The sequence below is a fragment of the Dermacentor silvarum genome, chromosome 2 (assembly GCF_013339745.2).
Source record: "Dermacentor silvarum isolate Dsil-2018 chromosome 2, BIME_Dsil_1.4, whole genome shotgun sequence".
Taxonomy (NCBI): domain Eukaryota; kingdom Metazoa; phylum Arthropoda; class Arachnida; order Ixodida; family Ixodidae; genus Dermacentor; species Dermacentor silvarum.
In genome coordinates, this window is record NC_051155.1 from 57,677,194 (window position 1) to 57,698,044 (window position 20,851).

The window sequence follows — 20,851 nt, forward strand, 5'->3', positions numbered from 1 at the left end:
CTAATACGCGCCGGCGAAGGCAGCGAGGTAGAACTGGGACCCACCGGTGACCTGTTGGGTGATAAACGTAGCGGTGTAGCACGCCACTTTGCAGGCGGAATTGTCGAAGTTGGCGTCGCAAGCGGCTGTTGGGTGGTTCGGCGAATCCACTAAGGCGATCCATGAGAGTTCGACAGTAGGAGTCGGCCCGCTGAAGCAAGACGAAATCAGAGCGTGATGAAAGCGTAGCCAGGTCCAGGGGCGTTATCGAGAGCTGGCTGTGAGGCAGGCGTAGCATCGGAACGACGTGGTGGGGAAGGCGACGGCGCGTTACCGGGAGAGAGCGAGAGTGGGCAGCGAGACAATGCGTCTGCATCATGATGACTTTTTCCAGACTTGTACGTTATTGTAAAGTCATATTCCTGCAAGCGGAGTATCCAGCGTCCTAAGCGTCCTGACATGTTTTTCAATGATGACACCCAACACAGAGCATGATGGTCGGTGACGATGGTGAAGTGGCGGCCGTAAAAGTATGGGCGAAATTTCTGAATCGACCAGACGATAGCCAGGCACTCTTGCTCTGTAATGGTGTAGTTCCGCTCAGCTGGAGAAAGTGTTCGGCTGGCATATGCGATGACTTGCTCTTTAGAGGCTGCATTACGTTGCAGAAGTACTGCGCCAATACCTGTGCGCCTGCGTCAGTATAGAGTATGGTGGGGGCTCGATCATCGAAGTGGCGAAGCACTTGTCCGGAAGTAAGATGTTGCTTAAGAGCTTGAAAAGCCGACTCGCATTCGTTAGTCCATGTGAAAGAGGCACCCGTAACCAGTAGCTTGTGTAGAGGAGCTGCTATGGCAGCAAAGTTGCATATAAATCGACGAAAATATGAAGCCAAGCCGAGGAAACTACGTAGATCTTTCTGCTGCTGGGGCCGAGGGAAGTGCAGAACAGCACTAATCTTTTCAGCGTCTGGCTGGATGCCATCGTTTGAGACGACGTGGCCCAATACTTTTATGGTCTTGCTTGCGAATTTGCATTTGTTTGTATTGATCTGGAGACCAGCATTTGCAAGGCACTTAAGAACTTCGTCGAATCGATGAAGATGTTGGCTAAAGTTAGACGAAAAGATGACAATATCGTCCAGATAACAGAGGCAGGCCTTCCATTTTAGTCCACGAAGTACGTTATCTATCATGCGCTCAAATGTGGCGGGAGCGTTACAAAGGCCAAAAGGCATCACGTTAAATTCATAAAGTCTGTCTGGTGTAGCGAATGCGGTCTTTTCTTTGTCAGTCTCGTTCATCGGAATTTGCCAATAGCCTGATCGAAGATCAAGGCTGGAGAAATATTCCGCCCCTTGCAGTGTGTCCAAAGCGTCGTCAATTCGAGGTATTGGATATACGTCCTTGCGTCTGATCTTATTCAGCGCTCGATAGACGACGCAAAAGCGAACGGAGCCATCCTTTTTCTTTACGAGAACCATGGGAGAAGCCCAGGAGCTAGATGAAGGTCGAATTATCTTCCGCGCAAGCATGTCAGCAACCTGTTGTTCAATGACCCTCCGTTCGGACGGCGAGACACGATAGGGGCGTCGTCGTATGATAGCGGAACCATCGGTTTCGATGCGGTGTGAAGCCACAGAAGTTTGGCTCAACACAGGGGAACAGCTATCGAAACAGGCTTTGTGCTTCGCCAAGACCGCCAGTAAGGCTTCGGACTGCGCGGCGGTTAGGTCAGAACCAAGAACGGCTGGGGGAGGGAAAGAATCATCCAAACCTGAGGTGGGTGCTGGCGATGAAGAAGGGCAAAGCGTGACTATAGAGATAGGTTGAGTGTCGGCGAGGGTTGCCACAGTCATCCCTTTGGGCAGCATCACAGGATCTGGGGTCATGTTGCAGGCAGACAGAAGGGCGCGGCCACGTGAAAACCGGACGATACAGGCGGCAATGAGGATTCCGCGAGAAGTACAGCGGGAAGAAGGGGCGACTAGAGCGTCTCCGTCGGCGATCTGCCGGGATGTTACGGATACAACGTCTTCGTGACCAGGACGCAGGACGTAGTCTACATCAATGGCCAAGTTCACGCATGAAGGTGAAGAGTCCGTAACAGGTGCAAGCGCTGTATCCGTGATATGGACAACTTCCCCTCTACATGAAATGACGGCTCCAGCAGAATGTAGGAAATCCCAACCCAGTATAAGTTCATGGATACACGTTGGAAGGACGATAAACTCAACGTGGTGGTGAATGTCGTCGATGAGAACACGAGCAGTACACTGTCCGTCGGGGTGAATGAATGCATTATTAGAACCACGCAAAATAGGTTCAAGAAAAGGCGTTTTTACTTTCCGGAGCCGTGAACACAGATCACTCCGAAGAACAGAAACGGCGGCACTAGTATCGATGAGAGCTGACGCTGGAACACCTTCAACAGTTACATAAAGCATGTTGGCCGGGTGAACAGGAGGAACAGGAGAACAGGAGGAGGGGCACAGGCAGCAGGTGAACGCCTCGGGTCTAGTATTTGAAGCTCTTCTCGGATGATGGTGCGGATGAGAGCACGTAGATCTGAAGAATGGGGAACCTGAGGATCGCTACGGTCATGTTGAAGACGAAGAGACTGCATCTCGTCCAGGCGCTGACACGTGGCAGTGATGTCTTGGACAGAAGCCGGATTTTGCACGATTAAGGCGTTGAACGCGACAGACCCAATGCCTTTTAATATGTGTCGAACGCGTTCGGCTTCCGTCATGCTAGGGTTCGCACGGCGGCACAGAGCCAAGACATCCTCTATGTGTGAGGTGTAAGACTCTTGTGGAAGTTGGAGGCGCGTGCCTAGCTTCTGCTTGGCGACTTCTGCACGGCCAGACGAGGAAGCGAAGATTTGCCGCAGCTTGGCGGTAAACGTGGACCAATCCGCGATGTCGGATTCATGATTGAAATACCACGTCCTTGCAACACCGGTCAAGTAGAATGCGACGTGCCTCAATTTCTGGGTATCGTTCCACTTATTGCAAGAACTCACGCGGTCGTAGGTGTCGATCCAATCGTCGACGTCATCACCGCGGAGTCCCGCAAAGACAGGGGGATCGCGTTGAGGGCACGTCACAGTCCAAGAAGGCACCGCAGGCGGAGTCGTTTGTGTGGTAGGGTTAGAGGCGCCGGAAGAGCCGTGGTTGGAATTGCCCATCATTGTAGGGGTAACCGGGCGCAGGCGGCAACCGGAACGTAGCTCCAGGGAAGACGGAAACGCGAGAGGACGTCGGGGTCTTGACGTGCTCCACCACTTTATAAGATCGAGACCGACCGAGCTGTCAAGCGCTTTTTATTCCAAAAAGGAAAACGCCCCAGCTCATGCGCGAAGAAGTAGAAGAACAGGGAAGGTGATGATGGCTATGTACAAATGAAAAGACGAAGTACGTTAATAGTGCTTACAATATATACACCACGTGACCGGCTTCCCACATTTCACAAACACAATTTTTTTCCACTTTGACATTCCTTAAACGTGTACGTTCTTAGCTGTAAATGCTCGTGGTGATGTCTTGAGCTTGACCGTAGTTGAATGCAGGTGTCGCATACTTTGCGCGCGGCTTCGTCATAGACGAAAACTATCTTCGTTATGCATAAACTGTAGTTTCGGCAGCGTTCAAGAACTTTGAGTTCTTAGAACGTTCTTAAGTTCATACAACGTACTTCTACGCTGCGGCAAGCAGGAAGAAAAATCAAATGACGAATTCTGGCTGCTCAGCCCTAAAGGAGGCATGAATATAAAATGGCACCACAAAAGGGCAAGGTATACGTTATTTTGTGAGGTGTTAATATATTTACCTTATGGCTCACATTATCATGCCGTGGGTTGCTCTGCAACTGTAAATGCAGGCGGTGTTTGGGTTTGACAGCTTTCCTGTACAAAAGCCGGAAATCGCAGTTAATGGTGAGTGAATGTTAGCCCTTCAATCCGATAGCATTATAGGCAAACTTTGCCCACTTTAACGGTTAACTAACAAATGTGGACCGATCCTGAATGCAATGCAGTCTAACACAGCGCCTCAATGCGCTAGCTATCACGATAAGAAAATGGGACCTGACGCACGCGTGAGACGTTTTTAAGAGCGACTTCGGCACGAGAGAAGCATGCGTGCGATCGTGGTCTGATGGTCAGAGCATTGAGCTGCTGTTCAGAAGTCCGATCCCACTAACGGTCACGCATTTCTTTCTAGCTTTGTAAAAGAAATCCACCCACTTTGGACGTATCTAACAGAAAGCTCGAGGTGTGTTGAGCATACGTGAACGCATCAGTATGCACGAAATCGTAAATTTCTGAGAGATACAAGATATAGAAAGGCCACTTTGTTAATTGAGAGTATGCAAAGCTGTCCGGGACGCACGCGCGCGCAGATGTCGAGAAGTCGCAATCTACGTTTTCTATCGCATAGTTGGAGTTAGAGGTGCTGTTCTGGCCAAGTTTTTTTCTTTATTGCGATAGCACTCACATGAACACTCCAGGCGCATATCTGCCGTGGTCGTCGCCGTCGTCGTCGCCGTGACGTTCCGTATAAAGTCCAAGGGCGATAAAATCGTCGCCGTGCACCGTATGCTGTATGTACTGGTGAAAGCGTGCGAGAGTGAGCTGGAGATGGCGGCTCAAGCTCGGAAAACGGAAAGGAAGCACGCTGTCTTCCGTCGAGCGCAGTGCTCCGGGAGTAGGGTAGGGTAAGGAAGGGGGTGGCGGGGGGGGGGGGGGGGGGGCTTTCTACTCTGAGCGGCCCGGGTGCGGCGGCCCGGGCCGCTGTATCTTGAAAGCCATCGTCGGAGACACAGTTTGCCATGCGCTGTTTTCGCGGCTTAGTTCGCGTTGATGCGAGACGCAGCACGAAGGTCAATTCGCTCGCTGCTACTGCCGCACTTCGTCGCTCCAGCGTTTTGATGGCGAGTTTTCGTGGTCATTGAGTGAGATGTGTTCATGTTTGCTTGTGCGCACGTGACACCATTCTCGTTAATTTAGTTAGTATGCCTGTGTTTACAAGTTTACACGGCCGATGAAACTACTATCCTTATCTCGTATAGCTGCCCACTAGTTTGCTATCGCAATCGATACTTTGCCTTTCGGGCGAACCTGCGACGTTTATTATATAGATAGCACTTCAGTAAGAGGGGGGGAGAGGGGTTTTCTGGTAAAGTAAGGAAAAAGAAGTAGGCGAATGTCAGCGCTCAGCGCTCAACGCTTCATGTTTCTGGTTCGTGCCGCGCCTGGCTATTCACGTCAGTGTCTGTGTTGTCGGTTGGTCTGTGTTGTCCCGGTTGTCCTGTCACTAGAGATGTTTGTCAAAGCGCCGATGCTCAACGAAAGAGTAACTTAGCGCTCTCGTAACCTGCATTTCTTTAGGGCCTTCCGCATACGTTACTACATTTGCAAGAAATGTGAGGACCTACTTTAAAACAGTGATATGATTGACACTGTTGCTAAATGCAGCAACTTACCTCGGTCTGTTCTGCTTCTTCGGGGTGGCCTTCATCCCCACCTGCTACGTGACGTCATTCTTCGTGGAGACGTCAGCGGTGGCCTACTTTGGCCTGATCGTCGAGAGCTTCATTACAGGTATACCTCTAAATCTTGCTAAAGTTGCACACACCGACCTAAGGCGTTCTTTTCAGACGTCTTATTAGTTTCTTAAGGTAAAGACTAACTACTTCTTTTTTACTCATTTGTACCTCAGACACTCGAGATTGGAACACCTTGCCCATCTCCATTGTATCCGCAAATCAGCTTTATGTGTTTAAAATTTCACTTCGTGAATATATTAACACGTTTACTTGCTTATCCTTTTTCTGAGGACCGCATTTAACGCGCTAACAACATAAAATTATCGCTTAGCGCAAGACCCGTCTGCACGATTTGAAGCTTACTCGAATGTTATCCTTGATTTTATTTGCTATATTCTCGCTGAACCTTGTGTAATCAGATGTGTGCGCGACGCGAATAGTGTTGCACTGCCTCGAACGTATGCGAGCACCAGCGACAACACTGGAACCTTCGACGAGCCACGTGTAAAGCCCGACCCGCAGATGAGATTTCCGACGATCGAAGAGTGTGCTCGCCGCTAATATTTCTCTGAGTATCACTTGTGTAGCTGGACACAGGTTCGCCTAATGAACAGTTAGTCCGTGACTTGCATTACGCTACTGGGGTGGTTCATCGTCACTACAATGTGACATATGGTGGAGGTACCTTTGCGTTCATGTACCGGACGCTCCGTCAAACTCAAACCCTGAAAACCAGACCAATGTCGCCCCGGACGATCGAGCTAGCGCAGGATACAAAGTTGCCCCCGGAGCACGTACTTCTACCTGAGACAGCCAGTAAGATCGTAGCCAAGTCAACGACTGCGATGACAGACCTAGCTTCGTCTGCAGCCATCATTCTGAAACAGCCCAAGGAGCCACCGACTTTCCGTAGATCATCGTTTGATGACCCTGAAAACTGGCTGGAGACATACGAGAGGATAGCGACGTTCAAAAACTGGAGCTGCGAGGACAAGTTGCGCCATGTCTACTTTTCTTTGAATAACGCTTCTCGGACCTGGTTCTAGTGACGTGGCACATATTTAGTGAGAACTCCATGAAGACATTCGTGAGTGTCGCATGCAACAAAAGGGCCGTAGTTATTTTGGAAACCCGGATACTAGAATATCACGATCTTCGCGGAGGAGATGACTCGTCCGTTCCGCCACGCCAACCCCGGCATGTCTGAAGAAAAGAAAGTTGGGTTACTGATGCGAGGGTGGGAAAGAACAGCTCTTTGCCAGATTGATACGCCATCGCCGGGTTTGTTTCTGAGGCCAGGACAATCGAGAAGACGCTTGAAACGCGCACCAGGCAATAGAATAACCGCGTGCTGACAACCAACTACGCCGAAGCTCAAACGCTAGGCACCGCGACGACCTGCGCGAGACAATCAGAGTGGTCGTATGGGAACAGATGCAGACGTTGTGGCCAAGATCGCAGCCCCAGGTAGCCTCCATCCCTGACATGTATAGTCAAGGAAGAATTTGAGCGGCCACTGGAAGTTCCGGAAGTTCCCGCATCGCCGGAACCCCAGCCTGAAGCGATGTCCTACGGCACGCTGGCCCGCTAGGATTCCTGACGTAATGAGCTTCGACCATGATGGCGCCATACTTGAAGGGGCGCAACTCGGGAAGCTGATGACCTGTTCCAGGCAGATGTCGATACTCAGGTCTGCTCTCCACGCACCTGGAGCTACGTCACCCACAGAGACCCATGGTTATCCTCAGCGAGCCGCAGCGAGCGGGCTCGTCGCAGCACCCCGCGGTGGCCGCGGTATCTACGCTACGCAGCAGACGCATCTACATGCAACTGTTGTGTGTGTGACAGGGCTGGAGTGCGTGCTGGCGCTCATTTCTCCAGTCTGGCTGCGCTACGTGGTGTGGACCAGCTTTGTCCTGCGCCCTCTTGATCGAGTAGCCACATCCAACTTGCGCGCTTTGATGCGCTTCCAAGGGCTGAATAGAACGATGCCTGCCAAGGCGTCTAGACACGAGCGGCCAGGAGTGAGCGCGCACTGGCAAGCGTACGTGTCATCTTACCGTAAGTTGCGCGTGGTATAAACGCGGCAAAGTGATTGTTAATAACTAACCGAAATTAGGGAGACCCCACGACTACGACACCGATAAGCAGTGTAGACAAAGTTTAGTTCCTACGCGGGATGCCGCGGTCAAGCATGAGCAGACGATAGCCGGTTTATTCCAGAAGCACGTAATTCTTATCGAAATTCGAAACGCAGTTTGCCGCTTACTTCAGCCTGTTTATTAAATTGCGTTAATAAATATACGCCGTAACAGTCGGGAGCAGCGCAGTGATCCAAACGAACTTTTAGAGCGAAAGCTCTACTACGCCAGGTCTCGCAAGGTCATTCATTGCGTCGCAATAACCTTGAGCCGCCGGAGCGCGAACCGCCGAGCGCAAGTGTGGCATGTGTGACGTCACGCCACGTGATCCGTTGCGGAGAGGCGTCGCAGCTGCGCTTGCTTGGAGCTTCGCAGCGGGAGTACCACGTGACTAGGTGAGGGTTTAACGGATGATTGGCCGGTGCTTGGTCGCTCAGTCTCGCCATGGATGGCGTGCCGGCTGGGTGGTCTGTGCGTGCGTTTCAGCGCAAGCGACAGGCTGAATCTAATCATCCAATATAGCTAGACGGCGGGCTGCGAAATCTCAAGCAAACGCAAAGTTGGCTGCTGAAACACCGGAGCAAAGGACGGCCAGATTAGCACGTCATAGACAACCTTGCCAAGCGCGGAAACGTGCATTATTGAACCACTGCGTGCGTAGTCTTTGCTGAACTAAGCCAAACAGACCTTTGCTCGTGATAACTAGGTTTACAAGAGATAAACCTCAGCCAAGTTTATATTTAGGTCGGCCGGCGGCTCTCTCAGTTGTCCCGCGTCTCATATCCCCACAGCGCATGCGCGTCCCCTCCCCCTCTCTCTCCTCTCCTACGCTCCCCCCTTTCTCTCCCCTAGGAATCCGGAGCGGCGCGCTCGACAGGTGGTGCGACAGCTGCATACTCCGCTGGGGGCGCCACGGTAGTTGCGCGGTATGAAGGCTTAGTGATTTTTGGGAATTTTTGAGAACAAAAAGCAGCACTTAAATCAAAATTCTGCTTGCTGCAGTCACTAGAACTTCACTTTCTTACTTAAATGCAACAAATGCCTTTCATGGTGGTCCAGTGCTTGCCTCATTAAATCGTTTGTTTTATTGCGATAGCAATTATATGGACACTCAAAAGCAGATTTCTGCCGTCGGCGTCGCCGTCGCCGTCGCCGTGAGGTTCCGTATGACGTCAATGGAGATGAAATCGTCGCCGCGCGCCGAACGCTGTATGTGCGAGTGAAAGGGCGCGAGGGGCGCGCGCTTTCACGGGGAGTGAACGCACGGCGGAGAACAAACGCGCGTTCGCGCCGTGCTCCCTTAAGGGCTGCAGAAGTAGGCGTCTCTTTCCTCCTTTACAACCACCATATATGTAGAGCAAACGCTCCTTCTTCCGACGCGCGAGAGGGCGTGGGGGAGAGGGGGAGGGAAGGGAGGCGACGTTTAGCTGTGGCACCAAGTGCCTATTTATATCAGAGGCTCCGGCAACAGTCCCCAACGCCACACGCATATTGAGCGAACGCGGGCAAAACGCCGACGGCGTCGACAACAGTTCTGCGTGTTGCCGGTGCTGCTGCATGTCCAAGTTTATACAGCTGATAAAGCTAATATCATTACTCCGTATAGCTCTCTACAAATTTGCTATCGCAATTGATGCTTCGCCTTTCAGGTGAAACTGCGACAACTTTTTTTTACATGTATTTGAATAGGAGGCATCAGTTTGCCCCCAGTTAAGCCTCCTTCTTCCCTTGTTGCTGCTGCTAGTAGTACTGTCGCATGCTAACTCTACATAATTTCTCACTTTCAGTAGTTAGCATATTACTTGGAAATCAATGTGACACAAAAACAAATGTATGCACGGATAATACGATCGTCCACTCAATGTAGGTTTATGCCGACGTCATCAAATTTTGTATTATTTTTATTGCGATACCTCCTCGCGTCTACCCTCCTCCTTGTTCATTGATACTGCCCCGTGCAGACAACAAACGATGATACATAAGGCACTATCATAATGAATAGCTACCAACTCACTCCTCCTTGTTGGTTATATGTGGCAATACAAGAACGAATCATGAATTATTCTTTTGCGTTTTTGTTGCGTTATATTCCACGTACTGTGTGCTTCATTTATAGTTTCTTGTGATTTAATAACCACCACAGGACTGAGCGCGGCGTGTCATGTGCGGTGCACTGGTATTCCTTCGCTATAATTGGGCCATCAATCCTGCGAACGCTTTTAGGGTGGATACGTTAATGATTTCATCTCTTGCCTATCGACTCCAAAGCCAACGGCAAATAACAGCTCCGCTTAATAACAGGACAGGAATCTCAATTCTCTTGAACGAATAACTTCAGTGATGTCAGAGAGCTGTCAACACGCCTGTCTTCGTTTTCCTTTTCAGGTACGGTGACCAGCATCGTGCTCTTCCTGTTCGACAACAACGTAGTCCTGGCACTCAAGGAGAAGTCGCGCTTTCACCGCGTCTTGGGCAAGCTTGAGCTCCCGCTGCGCGTGGTACCCAACTTCGCCGTCAACCGCGGAGTGGGCAACGTCAACAAGCGACTCTTGGGACAGCTGGTGTGCTGCAACTTGCCTGTCGACCTGCTCGCGATGCTCTGCAACCACGAGTCGAGACAGTTCGGCACTGCGCGCTTCACGCCCAACGAGACAGAGTTCTGGGACCGCATGGTCGAAGGCTGCCCTGGTGAGAATTTCCAGAACATCGCGCTCATGCTTGGCGTGGAGCTGGGTCCCCAAGTCGTATCTCTCATCTACTTCCGTTAGCGGCACGCTTCTCGAGAGCATATATATATACGCGGTGTTTCAGCGAACACTTTCGAAACTTATTTAAGGTTGCCTGTGGCAGATAGCCCGATTCTAGCTAATGAGCTGGTCTACTCGAAGAGGCGGACATTACTTGCACAAAAAATTGAAATACATAATCGACTAATCAACAAAAATTTACTAATTAAGTTTTTAACTAATTACCTGATGGCCCATATTGGAATTTACAAATTGTAGCCGTGGAGTTCGCAAGGCATATACACTTATTATATTGTGCTCAGTGACCATCGAATGACTGTTAGAATGATATCATCTGTTCAAAGTTCAATGAATTTTGATTAAAAATTTGGGAATGAAAAACGTTTGGCCTAAAATGATTCCTTAACTGCTGACTCCCGAGGAATAGTTGCGACTAGAAGAATCTTGCATTGTTTGGAAAACTTGAGATCACAGGGATGAATTCTTCCGAAAAGGGTCATCACCAGCGACGAAACTTGCTTTTACGAATACAACAATGAGAGGAAGTCGCAGAGCAAGAAGATGAAAAAGAAAGATGAGCCAAGGCCATGAAAAGCGCGAAAAAGCAAAGCAAATACCAGTTATGCAATCGTGTTCTTTCTTTCGTGAAATTATGCAGTAGCATTTGTGCTTTAAGCTCAGGCTGTCAATGCAGCTTTATCCTTGGAAGTCCTGAAGTGCCTCAGAGATCATGTGCATCCCCTACGGCCAAATTTATCGAAAGGGTCACTCTGGATCCTGCATCACGTAATGCCCCCGCGCATTCTCCATTCACAGTGCGTGAGTTTTTGGCACGCAATTCCATCACTGTGGTGTGACACCCTCCCTACGCATAGAATTTAGCCCCTTGCGACTGCTTTTTGTTCCACAGAGGCAAATTCGTGATTCAGGGTGGCATTTCGAGAAACGCGATCGTTACTGAAGTGCCTAACAGAAGAGGACTACCAAGGGTGCTTCCAGCAACTGATGTGTCCAAATTGATGTATCCACATTGATGTATCCGAAAGATTCTGCAAAATGATTCCTGGAACGTACTGCACAGTCTTTTGGGACTGACCTCGTACCTATACTATATAGATATAGAGGTTTTAATGGAAAACATGTAAAGCAGAGATGGGCAATATGCTAGACTGCAATAGATTTTTAAAACCTGATTAGCTCAGGCAGGCTAGGTGACCATGTGCCGCCGCCTTATTTCAAGGCGGCTGGTATTACAGATCATCCTCATCAATCGTATTCATGTAAAGTATCCGCTACTTCGAAAGCACTGCGGCTGACTGATAGAGCTCAGATAATGCTAGACTGTTGTGGACATATTTAGATCAAATATGGCAACGGCAGATAGCATCAGAACGCCTTCATGGTCGGTGCCGCAGTGGCACAGCGAAAACGACAGCGGTATCTTACAAATTCCTGCGTCTGTATTTCGGATGGAGGAAAGTTTAAAATACAGGGTATATATTGAACACACATTTCGACAAACAGCGTGCAGAGAACAATTTCTAATAATAACTCTCGAAAACAATTCGTCAAAGTGATTCTTGTGAAGAAAAAAATTCAGTTATGGGGTTTTACGTGCCAAAACCACTATCTGATTATGAGGCACGCCGTAGTGGGGGACTCCGGAATAATTTTGACCACCAGGGGTTCTTTAACATGCACCTAAATCCAAGTACACGGGTGTTTTCGCATTCCACCCCCATCTAAATGCGGCCGCCGGAGCCGGGATTCGATCCCGTGACCTCGTGCTTAGCAGCCCAACACCATAGCCATTAAGCAACCACGGCGGGTTTCTTGTGAAGACAAAGATGTTGTTCGGCTTTTAATAATTCAGAATAAACGCGCCGAAACCATTTGTGCATGTCATTTCTGTTGTTGTTGTTTTTTCGATGTGCTTAACATGTTCTCCTTAGATTAATCTCAGTAGCTGATCAGTACTCTAACCACTGTCACTGTTTTAATGTGCTCATTCTTTTGGATGAGCATTAGTTAATGAGGCATGCCACTTTCTTTTGTAGGCCTTAGCTGAAATTGCGAACGTTGCTTCGGAGCATGACCAGTCGTAGCGTATGACTGTTGTCGTACAGATAACTTTGTCGCACCAGCCATAAAACGTATACCGCTAGAATACCCGAAACATACCTCCAAATCTGACACAGCTACACGTCTTCTAACTTCATTCTTTATGTTCCACGTGCTCACCCAGCGCGTTGAAACAACGTGTCCGACAAGACGCTGTCCTAGAAATATCATTCGTCGCTTGAAAAGGCATCATAATGTTGTATTCACGCTATTTTCACGCTCAAAAGTTACGTGACGGTGCCTTTTTTCCCCCATGGAAATGAAGTGCCGCTGTATACTTTTTTTGACACAGTGTCGCTTCCTTTGGCGCCATGCACGTAGTCAAATTCTTGCACAAGGCAAACGAAGGTCTACGCGTCATGCGCCTCAAATGGATGGATTTATCTATTTGAGGTGATTGAACGATTGAACGGACGGACGGACAGACGGAAACAAGAAAGCATAACTGAGTTCGTCCCGGCATGCATCAGCGTGTTACTTAATAATACTAATAATTTTATTTAGATCAATATAGAAGAATGTTAAGCGACGTCTGGATCCTTGCTTATCTCCTTCCATCCCTCTTGATTTCACGTTTCTTACTTCTCGTGGACCTGCATCTTTTGAGTTTACATGAAATACTTTTCAGTCTCCGCATCACCGTATGTGATCCGCATACCGTATGTGATCGTCTTTTCTACCTCAGTGCCTTGTTAAACACTGCTGTGCGACTACACTTCAAATGATACACGCTTACACATATGCAAAGTGATTTGGCTACTTGTTCGTTCAGTACTGGCTGAAGCGAAAAAAATGCAGGCAAAGGAGATGACAGGGTAGTATGGTGCACCCCTAAAGCAGATGTCCGCAGTTCCTTTCAGGGAGAAACTTTGGCCTGTCAATCGCATTCCAGGTTCGTGCCAAATCTACGACATGCTCAAGGCGGGCCACGAGTGCGTGGTGAGCGCGACGCAGACGGACGACGAGCGACGCGAGTTCCGCATCGACCTGCTCATCATGTTCATCACTGGCTTCGGGCTTCTCCTTGTGTGCGTCTTCCTGGACGCCAAGCTCCAGTCGCGCACCAAGTCCAGCGAACTGCTGTCGCGCGAGGAACTGCGCGCCAAGAAGCTGCAGATGAGGCACGTCGACCCCACCATCCTGGAGGAGCGCGAGCGGGTTGAGGCCCTGGTCGACGCCATGACGCATGGCGAGGAAGAAGGCCTGCTTGGACTGCTCGTGCACAAGCTCGGAAAGACGTACAGGTACGTCGCCGGAGGCAGGTTTCTTCACGGGGAGCTATATATTGGCGCATTAAAAAAAAGGGTTCACATTTGCACGCTTAAAGGAGTGGTACCGCTATTTTACTTGAAATAACGGCTTCAGCCGCATTAGCTTAGCTGTTTTGGTTCTTTTTCGCCAGGTCGGGAAGTGACATTGTAGGGGTTATAGCTGTGCTAGGTGCCATGTTATAGGTCGCAGAGCCTTGCGCTGAAGTTGCCTGTAGTTCCTCCTGGACATTTCACTCTGGTTGATGTTCACTTCAGTACTGGTGACGAACATAATAAACACCCTTGTTCGCTCAGCCGTCCTTATTATTCGAAGTAAAATAGTGCTTGTCACCTTTCAGCATGAGGATGTGCACCTTGGTAAAAGTTGCGTTTGGAGTGCATCAGATGGCTCCTAGGCCACTTCACCTCTGAAAATTAATTGTGCATGTGTGCGCTGCTGCAACAGTGTAAAATCGGAAATAAACACTAAATCAATGAGCAAAAAAAAAACATCTAAAATTCATCACAGGTACGTAAAAATGAAGACGATGCAAAGGCTTGCGTTACGGTATGAAAATTACTTGTCTTCCGCACAGAGCCGGCGCGCACATAGTAAACAAGGCTTACAAAGCGGCCGTGCACACAAGAATCACTAAATGATGCCTAATAAAGTGTAGGTGCGAAGCTCTTTCCACAGCGGCTGTGGTTGCGGGCTCTTCAGTCGTGTGTATGTGGCTAAGTCGTTGTCGGCATCTGTATTAGCACTTTTAAATAAGCGTAGGTTCGCATAATGATGATTCTATTAGTATTTCTGAAACAGGGCAGCGACACAGTCACCTACCCTGCTTGAGATAATCAGGTTTTACTGCATATATTGTAGTCTAGGACTTTGCTTATCAGCCTTTATCTTCTCTTTCTTCGTTAGAACCTATACATCTATATTGTAAAGTTGCCTGTACCTTTAATGATACCGGTTTCATCGATCTCTTCCCTGATTTTTTCCACCAGTACTCTGAATGTCTCCTGCTTACTTCGACCATTCGACCAGTTAACGCGTCCACCCGCTTTTAATCCCAGCGCTTCCGGAGGGCAGACGTTCCCTACAGCCCTTGGCGGATGAATATCTTGGCATTCCATTACAATGTGCTGAGTCGTCTCCGGGCTTTTGATTGCTGCAGCAGACAGATATCCTTCATCTTGTAGCGAATATTTTCTCCAGTGTGCTTTTGTTCTCGGTTGAATTTCTCTCCTCGTTTTAAGAATACTGACTTTCTCTCCTGATTTCTTGTTTGCCATATTTGTAAGTCTCCATGGTCTTTTTTTTTTTTTGTCTTTGTCCTTTGCACCAATTTTGTCATCGGCGTTTCCCTCACTTTCTTTTTGATGACTTCGAGTTATCTATTTACTCTTTTAATTACGATGTACTTGGTTGCGAACGTTTTTTTTATTTCTTCCTCAATTCCGTGTCCACCATCTTGAGTTAGACATATTTGTGTACTTTGGCCGCCCTGTTTTCTCGTCCAATTTCCTTATTATTTGCTAAAAACTATGCGCTTCTCTAACTTAAAAGAAACCCAATCCTTGCCACTGTGCACTGCGTCATTTGGGGCTTTACCGTGGGCCCCCGATGTCAATCGACCCTCCGGCATGTGTTAACTTCTAACCCCGACAAGATGTCGAATTTTGAGCACAGAATGGCAATTGCGAACGTTAGTTCTGTTACCATTACTTATTTCCAATTCCTTGCTCCATCTCATATTTATTGTTAGCCCCAAAGTACTCTATTTCACTATAGTAGATATTCTCGATGAAGTTTATTAGTTCTGAACGTTTCCGGCCTTCGAATATGACTTGTACTCGCTTTTCCCTGTATATCTCCCTCAGCAGCTCCACAATATCGCCATCTGTGCATCGTTCTTCAAAATGTCCCTTACCAATTCCCTGTCCATGTTGTCGTAAGCTCCCTCAATCGATAGAGATGCTATTGATAAAGCTATACTCTGAGCCATCGAAATTTCTATGCACTGAGCTATTCCTTCTACACTTCTGAGTATCTAAACCCGTTCTTAGTTCCCCCAATATATCATTTATTTCCGCCCACTTCAACATGGTCCTCTATAGCTGAACATGGTCCGCTATGGCTGGAATCGCCATCTTTGCATATCGCCGACGTTACTGCAACTTGTCTCTACGAGCTCGTCTTACCCTTATCTTATCTGTGCCTTTATAGAAAAAGTTCATGCTGCATTCACGTGAACCAATCAGATTTTATTTATCACTTGTTTGATCGCACTCTTCACTTGTGCCTTTCTATTTTGATCCAGCTGTTTGATCACTTGTATTGGGATTTCATTTGGTCCTACTGCCTTGTTATTATAGACATTTTATTAAACCTTTTTAGTTACATTTCTGTGCGTTAAATTTTGAGCTCCGGCTTCGCCGTTACTGAATCTGGTAGCCCGGACTACGCTTCTAAATGCGAAGCATTTCTTGGCGAACATTTGCCACTTCGACAGTATCTAGCTATCTAGCTGCCAACGTCTTGGTGCTCCCATGACCATATTGTTATCTTGGTATTTACCAAAAATTGACCTAGTATGACAAAAGTGTATGACCACATAAATGATAGGTTATGACATGAATATCATGACATGTGTGTCATGTCGGTCATGAATCAGCTGCCCATGTCTTGGTGCTCTCATGGGCATTTCGCTAACTAGGTAGAAACCAAAATTGGCATAGTATGACAACAGTGTATGACGAACATAAATGATAGATCATGACATGAATTTCACGACATGCGTGTCATGTAGGTCATGAAACAGCTGCCTAAAATGACAATGACCCAGCGAAAAAAATACTAACACTCAAAAACCACTGAAATGGGTTTGGACACGGGTACTAAGAGAAGGAAACACTAAATGATGATGGTAGATGTCATAGTCATGAGCACGATTCTGAAAAATGACAATGAGTCAGCGAAAAAAAGATTCACACTGAAAAAACACCGAAATAGGTTCTGGCGTGGGTAGTAAGTAAAGAAAACACTAAAAGATGCTGGTAGCCATAGTCATGAGCATGACTCAGCAAAAATAAGAATGACTCAGCAAAAAAAAAAGATTAACACTCAAAAAATCACTGAAATGGGTTCGCATGTGGATACTAAGTGAGGGAAACACTAAAGCATGGTGGTAGAAGCCATGGTCATGACCATGACTCAGCAAAAATTACTGACTCAGCGAAAGAAGATTATCACTCAAAAACCAATGTAACGGGTTCGGATATGGTACTAAGGGAAGGAAAAGGCTAAAGATTGGTGGTCCAAGTCATAGTCATGAGCATGACTAAGGTTTCGACTCAAGGTCTCTTAGGCCTAGCTAAAGGGACTCCTCAGGATTCATGACACGAATGTCATGACATGCGTGTCATGTAGGTCATAAAACCGCCAGCCTTAGTCTTGGTGCTCTCATGGTCGTTTCCTTAACTTGGTAGGCTCCCCGCACACTGCTTCGCATAACATCGATTCCCACAGGGCGTGGGATCTGCAGGCTTTCTTTTTTGCCGAAGTTCTCGTTAATAACATCTGTCATGTACCGCACCACGTCGTCTCCGTCGAAGATGTTACCGTCCTCATCCCGCACAGAGATTTGCTAATTATTAATTTGTGCTCCTAGTGTGAATTTGTTGCAAAATGTTTGGTGCGCCTTTATCTGTTTAGTGAACGGTACTGCACCCATTGTTAATTTGTACGTCTAATCGTTTTTCTTGCACTAGTTCACTCGCCACTCGTTTCCTTTCCCGGTTTTGGTTCCATCTTAGGAGTGTCTCTTCTTCGTGTAATGCCACCTTTTTGGCTTCTTTGTAATCCCTGGACGCCTGTTTAACCTTTAAAGAGGAAGCACCTTTATAGATGGAGCTCCACTTATGGTGATAATGCACCCTTATGCGCATGTTATCCGTGAACAGCAATTAGTCCTTGCACGTAAATAGAATGTACTATCGCTCTCACTATAACTTGCAACACCGTGTGCAACCGCCACCTCACCTTTCAATAATGAAATATGAGAGGTGCCACATGTCTTGTAAACTGGGTCCTAAGAGTAATCAAAACTGCGTTTAGATCACTAGTTATTTCTGTGTCGGAGCTCCTATAGAGTTTAGAATGCCTTCGGTAACATGCTCCCATGCTGCAACTCATATTGAGCGCAATATGTGTGCAATACGTGTCATCTGCACGATGCGAGCGATATACCATATATAGTGCTAGCGCTAACTAAGGCAGGAGACCCGCCTTCGTGAACTATACATAGAATCGGAGAACAGCCGTGGTCTCACCATATTCCTTCAGTTTGGTACTTGGGAATTGGCACACGTCACAGTATATTCTTTGAGCCCTGCTGCTCTATGCTATTGGGACACAGAGCGGCAATTCTTCTACCGCTATTCGCTGTGGTTTTCCACTCGACATCGTTATAACGGGCAGCATTTTCCTTGCGCAGTTCTTTATTCTTATTCATCAGCGTTAGAAAGCGCGTAGCTATATACTTTAAAACCGCGTAGACGCTTTTCAGGTGGTGCGTTGGGACGCGAGACAAGAATAATTGGCAATTAACTGCCTCGCAGGAGGTGGATTTAGATGGCCCTCCCGCTCACCGACTCAGTCATTCACTCACTCACTGGCTGTTACGATTATACTCACCTGCGTACACTGTACACCTCATAGATGAGGCAGTTAAGAAGCATAAACCGTGCAAGAACAGTAAAGCAGCATTTTGCTAATGTTACCGGGCTGGCCCTTGCTCTACGATTGCAGGGAGGTGTCGGTGGTCGGCCAGCTGAGCTTCACGGTGCAGCCGGGCGAGATATTCGGCGTACTCGGCTTGCAGCAGTCTGGCCGCAGCACGGTGCTAGCCATCCTCGCCGGTGATCGGGAGCTTGGCCGTGGTAACGCCTACATCGAGGGCTGGGGAATCCGGCGCAACCCCAAACAGGTTACTATTTTTTGCTTTTGCTAAACGTCCCTTCTACTCGTTGACCATTTCCCTCTACGCTCATCAAAGTGTGTGACGCCACGCCAGTCACCCCGCCCCCCTTGTCACGCCGGCCAACTGAGCTGTAATGGCAGATTGTGTGAATAGCCTGTCCTTTTCAATATGTTTTTCGCCTCTGTGCATCCATTATTGCCGGGATCAGCCGCACGTGCAAGGAAGGATATAGGACAAGAATCTAATCGAAGATAAGCAATTTACCAAATGAGGCTCCATAGTTGGCAAAATAGGCTCGTTGTAAGCGAGGTTGAACTCTATGGTTGTCTCTTTAAACTGTTAAGTGGTCATTCATCTGTTTGGGCTTTTAAAAATTGGGAGGACGCTTAAGCTTCGCTTTTAAGAGTGGAACGCGATAGCATTCAAAGATCCCTGACTGCTTCTCATGGTTCCCGACGACTGCAGCTTATGCAACCGTAATGGTTACTGGCAAACACTGGCGGCGAACGCTATGCACGTAGGCGAGCTTTCTGGTGGAAACGTGGCCTCTTGCGCGGGCCAATCCCGGAGATAGGGCACAACCGCGCCAAAGAAATTATATCATTTTCAGGTTTCCGTATTTGTTTCGCACTTATAATATTTCAGTCTCACAAGATTTAACATAAAAGGCACGCACTGTGGGTGTTGTTTTTTTTTGTGTGTGTGACATTTGTTTGTGGATTGTCATTCTCAAAATTCCGAGGAATACCTTTGCCAAGAATGCAAGACAAGGTATGAGCAACATTAATGATAGAATGGTGTGGCATACCTAAACGTGGTTGGGGATAATTTTCTCGGCCGCGGGCGCCAATGCCGATGCCGACGCCGACGCCGGATTTTCTGTGACACGGGGCCCTAAACTTACCGGACAATGCTGACATATTCTACTGTCTAGAGTTAGCCGTCATCAAAATTGGTGCTGGGCTTTGTCGAGTGTTCGTTTCGTGATGTGTGCGTATGTATTTCTGTTCGTACGTCTGTCAAACGAAAAAAATCATCTCACTGAAAAAACTGACCTTTTTTAAAGTTCTATGTTTTGTGTAATGCCTAAAGACGTTGCGCTTAAATAACTGAGCATCTAACAACGATATGCATTCCATCGCATTTGCATGCACATCAGCTCTAGAAAGCTCGAATTGATGGCCACCAGTAACTAAATCGAATTAGACTAATGTCCTTAACAATGCACATGAAATACAATATGCTCGCTGAAACAATCTGGCCACTCTCCTGCTGGCAGGTACGTAATTGCGCACAACACGTAATTGAAGCATATTTCTTTCGCCAGGAACGACGCCACCCGTTTTATTCTTGAAGCAGCGATGTGATTATCAATCTATGCGTTACCAGCTACTGTTGCGTCTTCAGGCACCGAAAATAGCGCCATACAGGCCGCCTGTCATTCCTATCAATTTTCCATAAAGCAACGCACACTTCAAGGTGGGGCCGTAATACGGGTTGTGTGTAGTTCACAAACTATTCCGAAAAGCTGGAAGATGAACGGCAAGAACACTTGATGGGTGCGTAAATCATATCAAGTATCCACCCCTGTCTCGTGCGTTTTTGAGTTCCCGACAAATAGTGGTCGAGACAAAATCTAACGTGTTCAGTTTCTTCGACATTAAATTTCATTTGCCACTCACTGCACCACTGCGAAAGTGCCGCCAAGACGGATTGCAATATTATTGTGCAATATTGTTTGTTATTTCTTTGTATATTACGCAATCGTGAGCGGAAAGATGTATGGATGACTTCATGTTACTCTATATATCAGTTATATAGATTAAAAACAACAAAGGTCTTAACACCGACCCTTGAGGGACTCCCGACTTGGCTCGTGTGTGGCTAGATACCACGTGTTTTATTTTAACTGCCTGAAGTCTACCCCTTAATCAACGTAAACATTTGGCATCTAGCTGTAAGTTATGAAGTTGTTTTAGGAGATGGAGTGGGGGAATATAATCAAATGCTTTTGAGAAATTGATGAAACTTGCATCGATGAAGTATCAACTATGAATGGAGTTAAGTAGACCGGTTACCACC

General features: G+C 47.6%; 1 protein-coding gene across 1 annotated transcript in view; it reads left to right on the forward strand.

Moving 5' to 3' along the window:
- Positions 1-20,851, forward strand: part of LOC119440063 (retinal-specific phospholipid-transporting ATPase ABCA4) — a 177,129-nt gene that overhangs the window by 137,899 nt on the left and 18,379 nt on the right. Inside the window, exons 5-8 of the mRNA XM_049662724.1 lie at positions 5,455-5,580; positions 10,052-10,354; positions 13,427-13,778; positions 18,598-18,775. Coding sequence (XP_049518681.1) covers positions 5,455-5,580; positions 10,052-10,354; positions 13,427-13,778; positions 18,598-18,775 — 959 coding nt within the window. The remainder of the gene's footprint in view (positions 1-5,454; positions 5,581-10,051; positions 10,355-13,426; positions 13,779-18,597; positions 18,776-20,851) is intronic.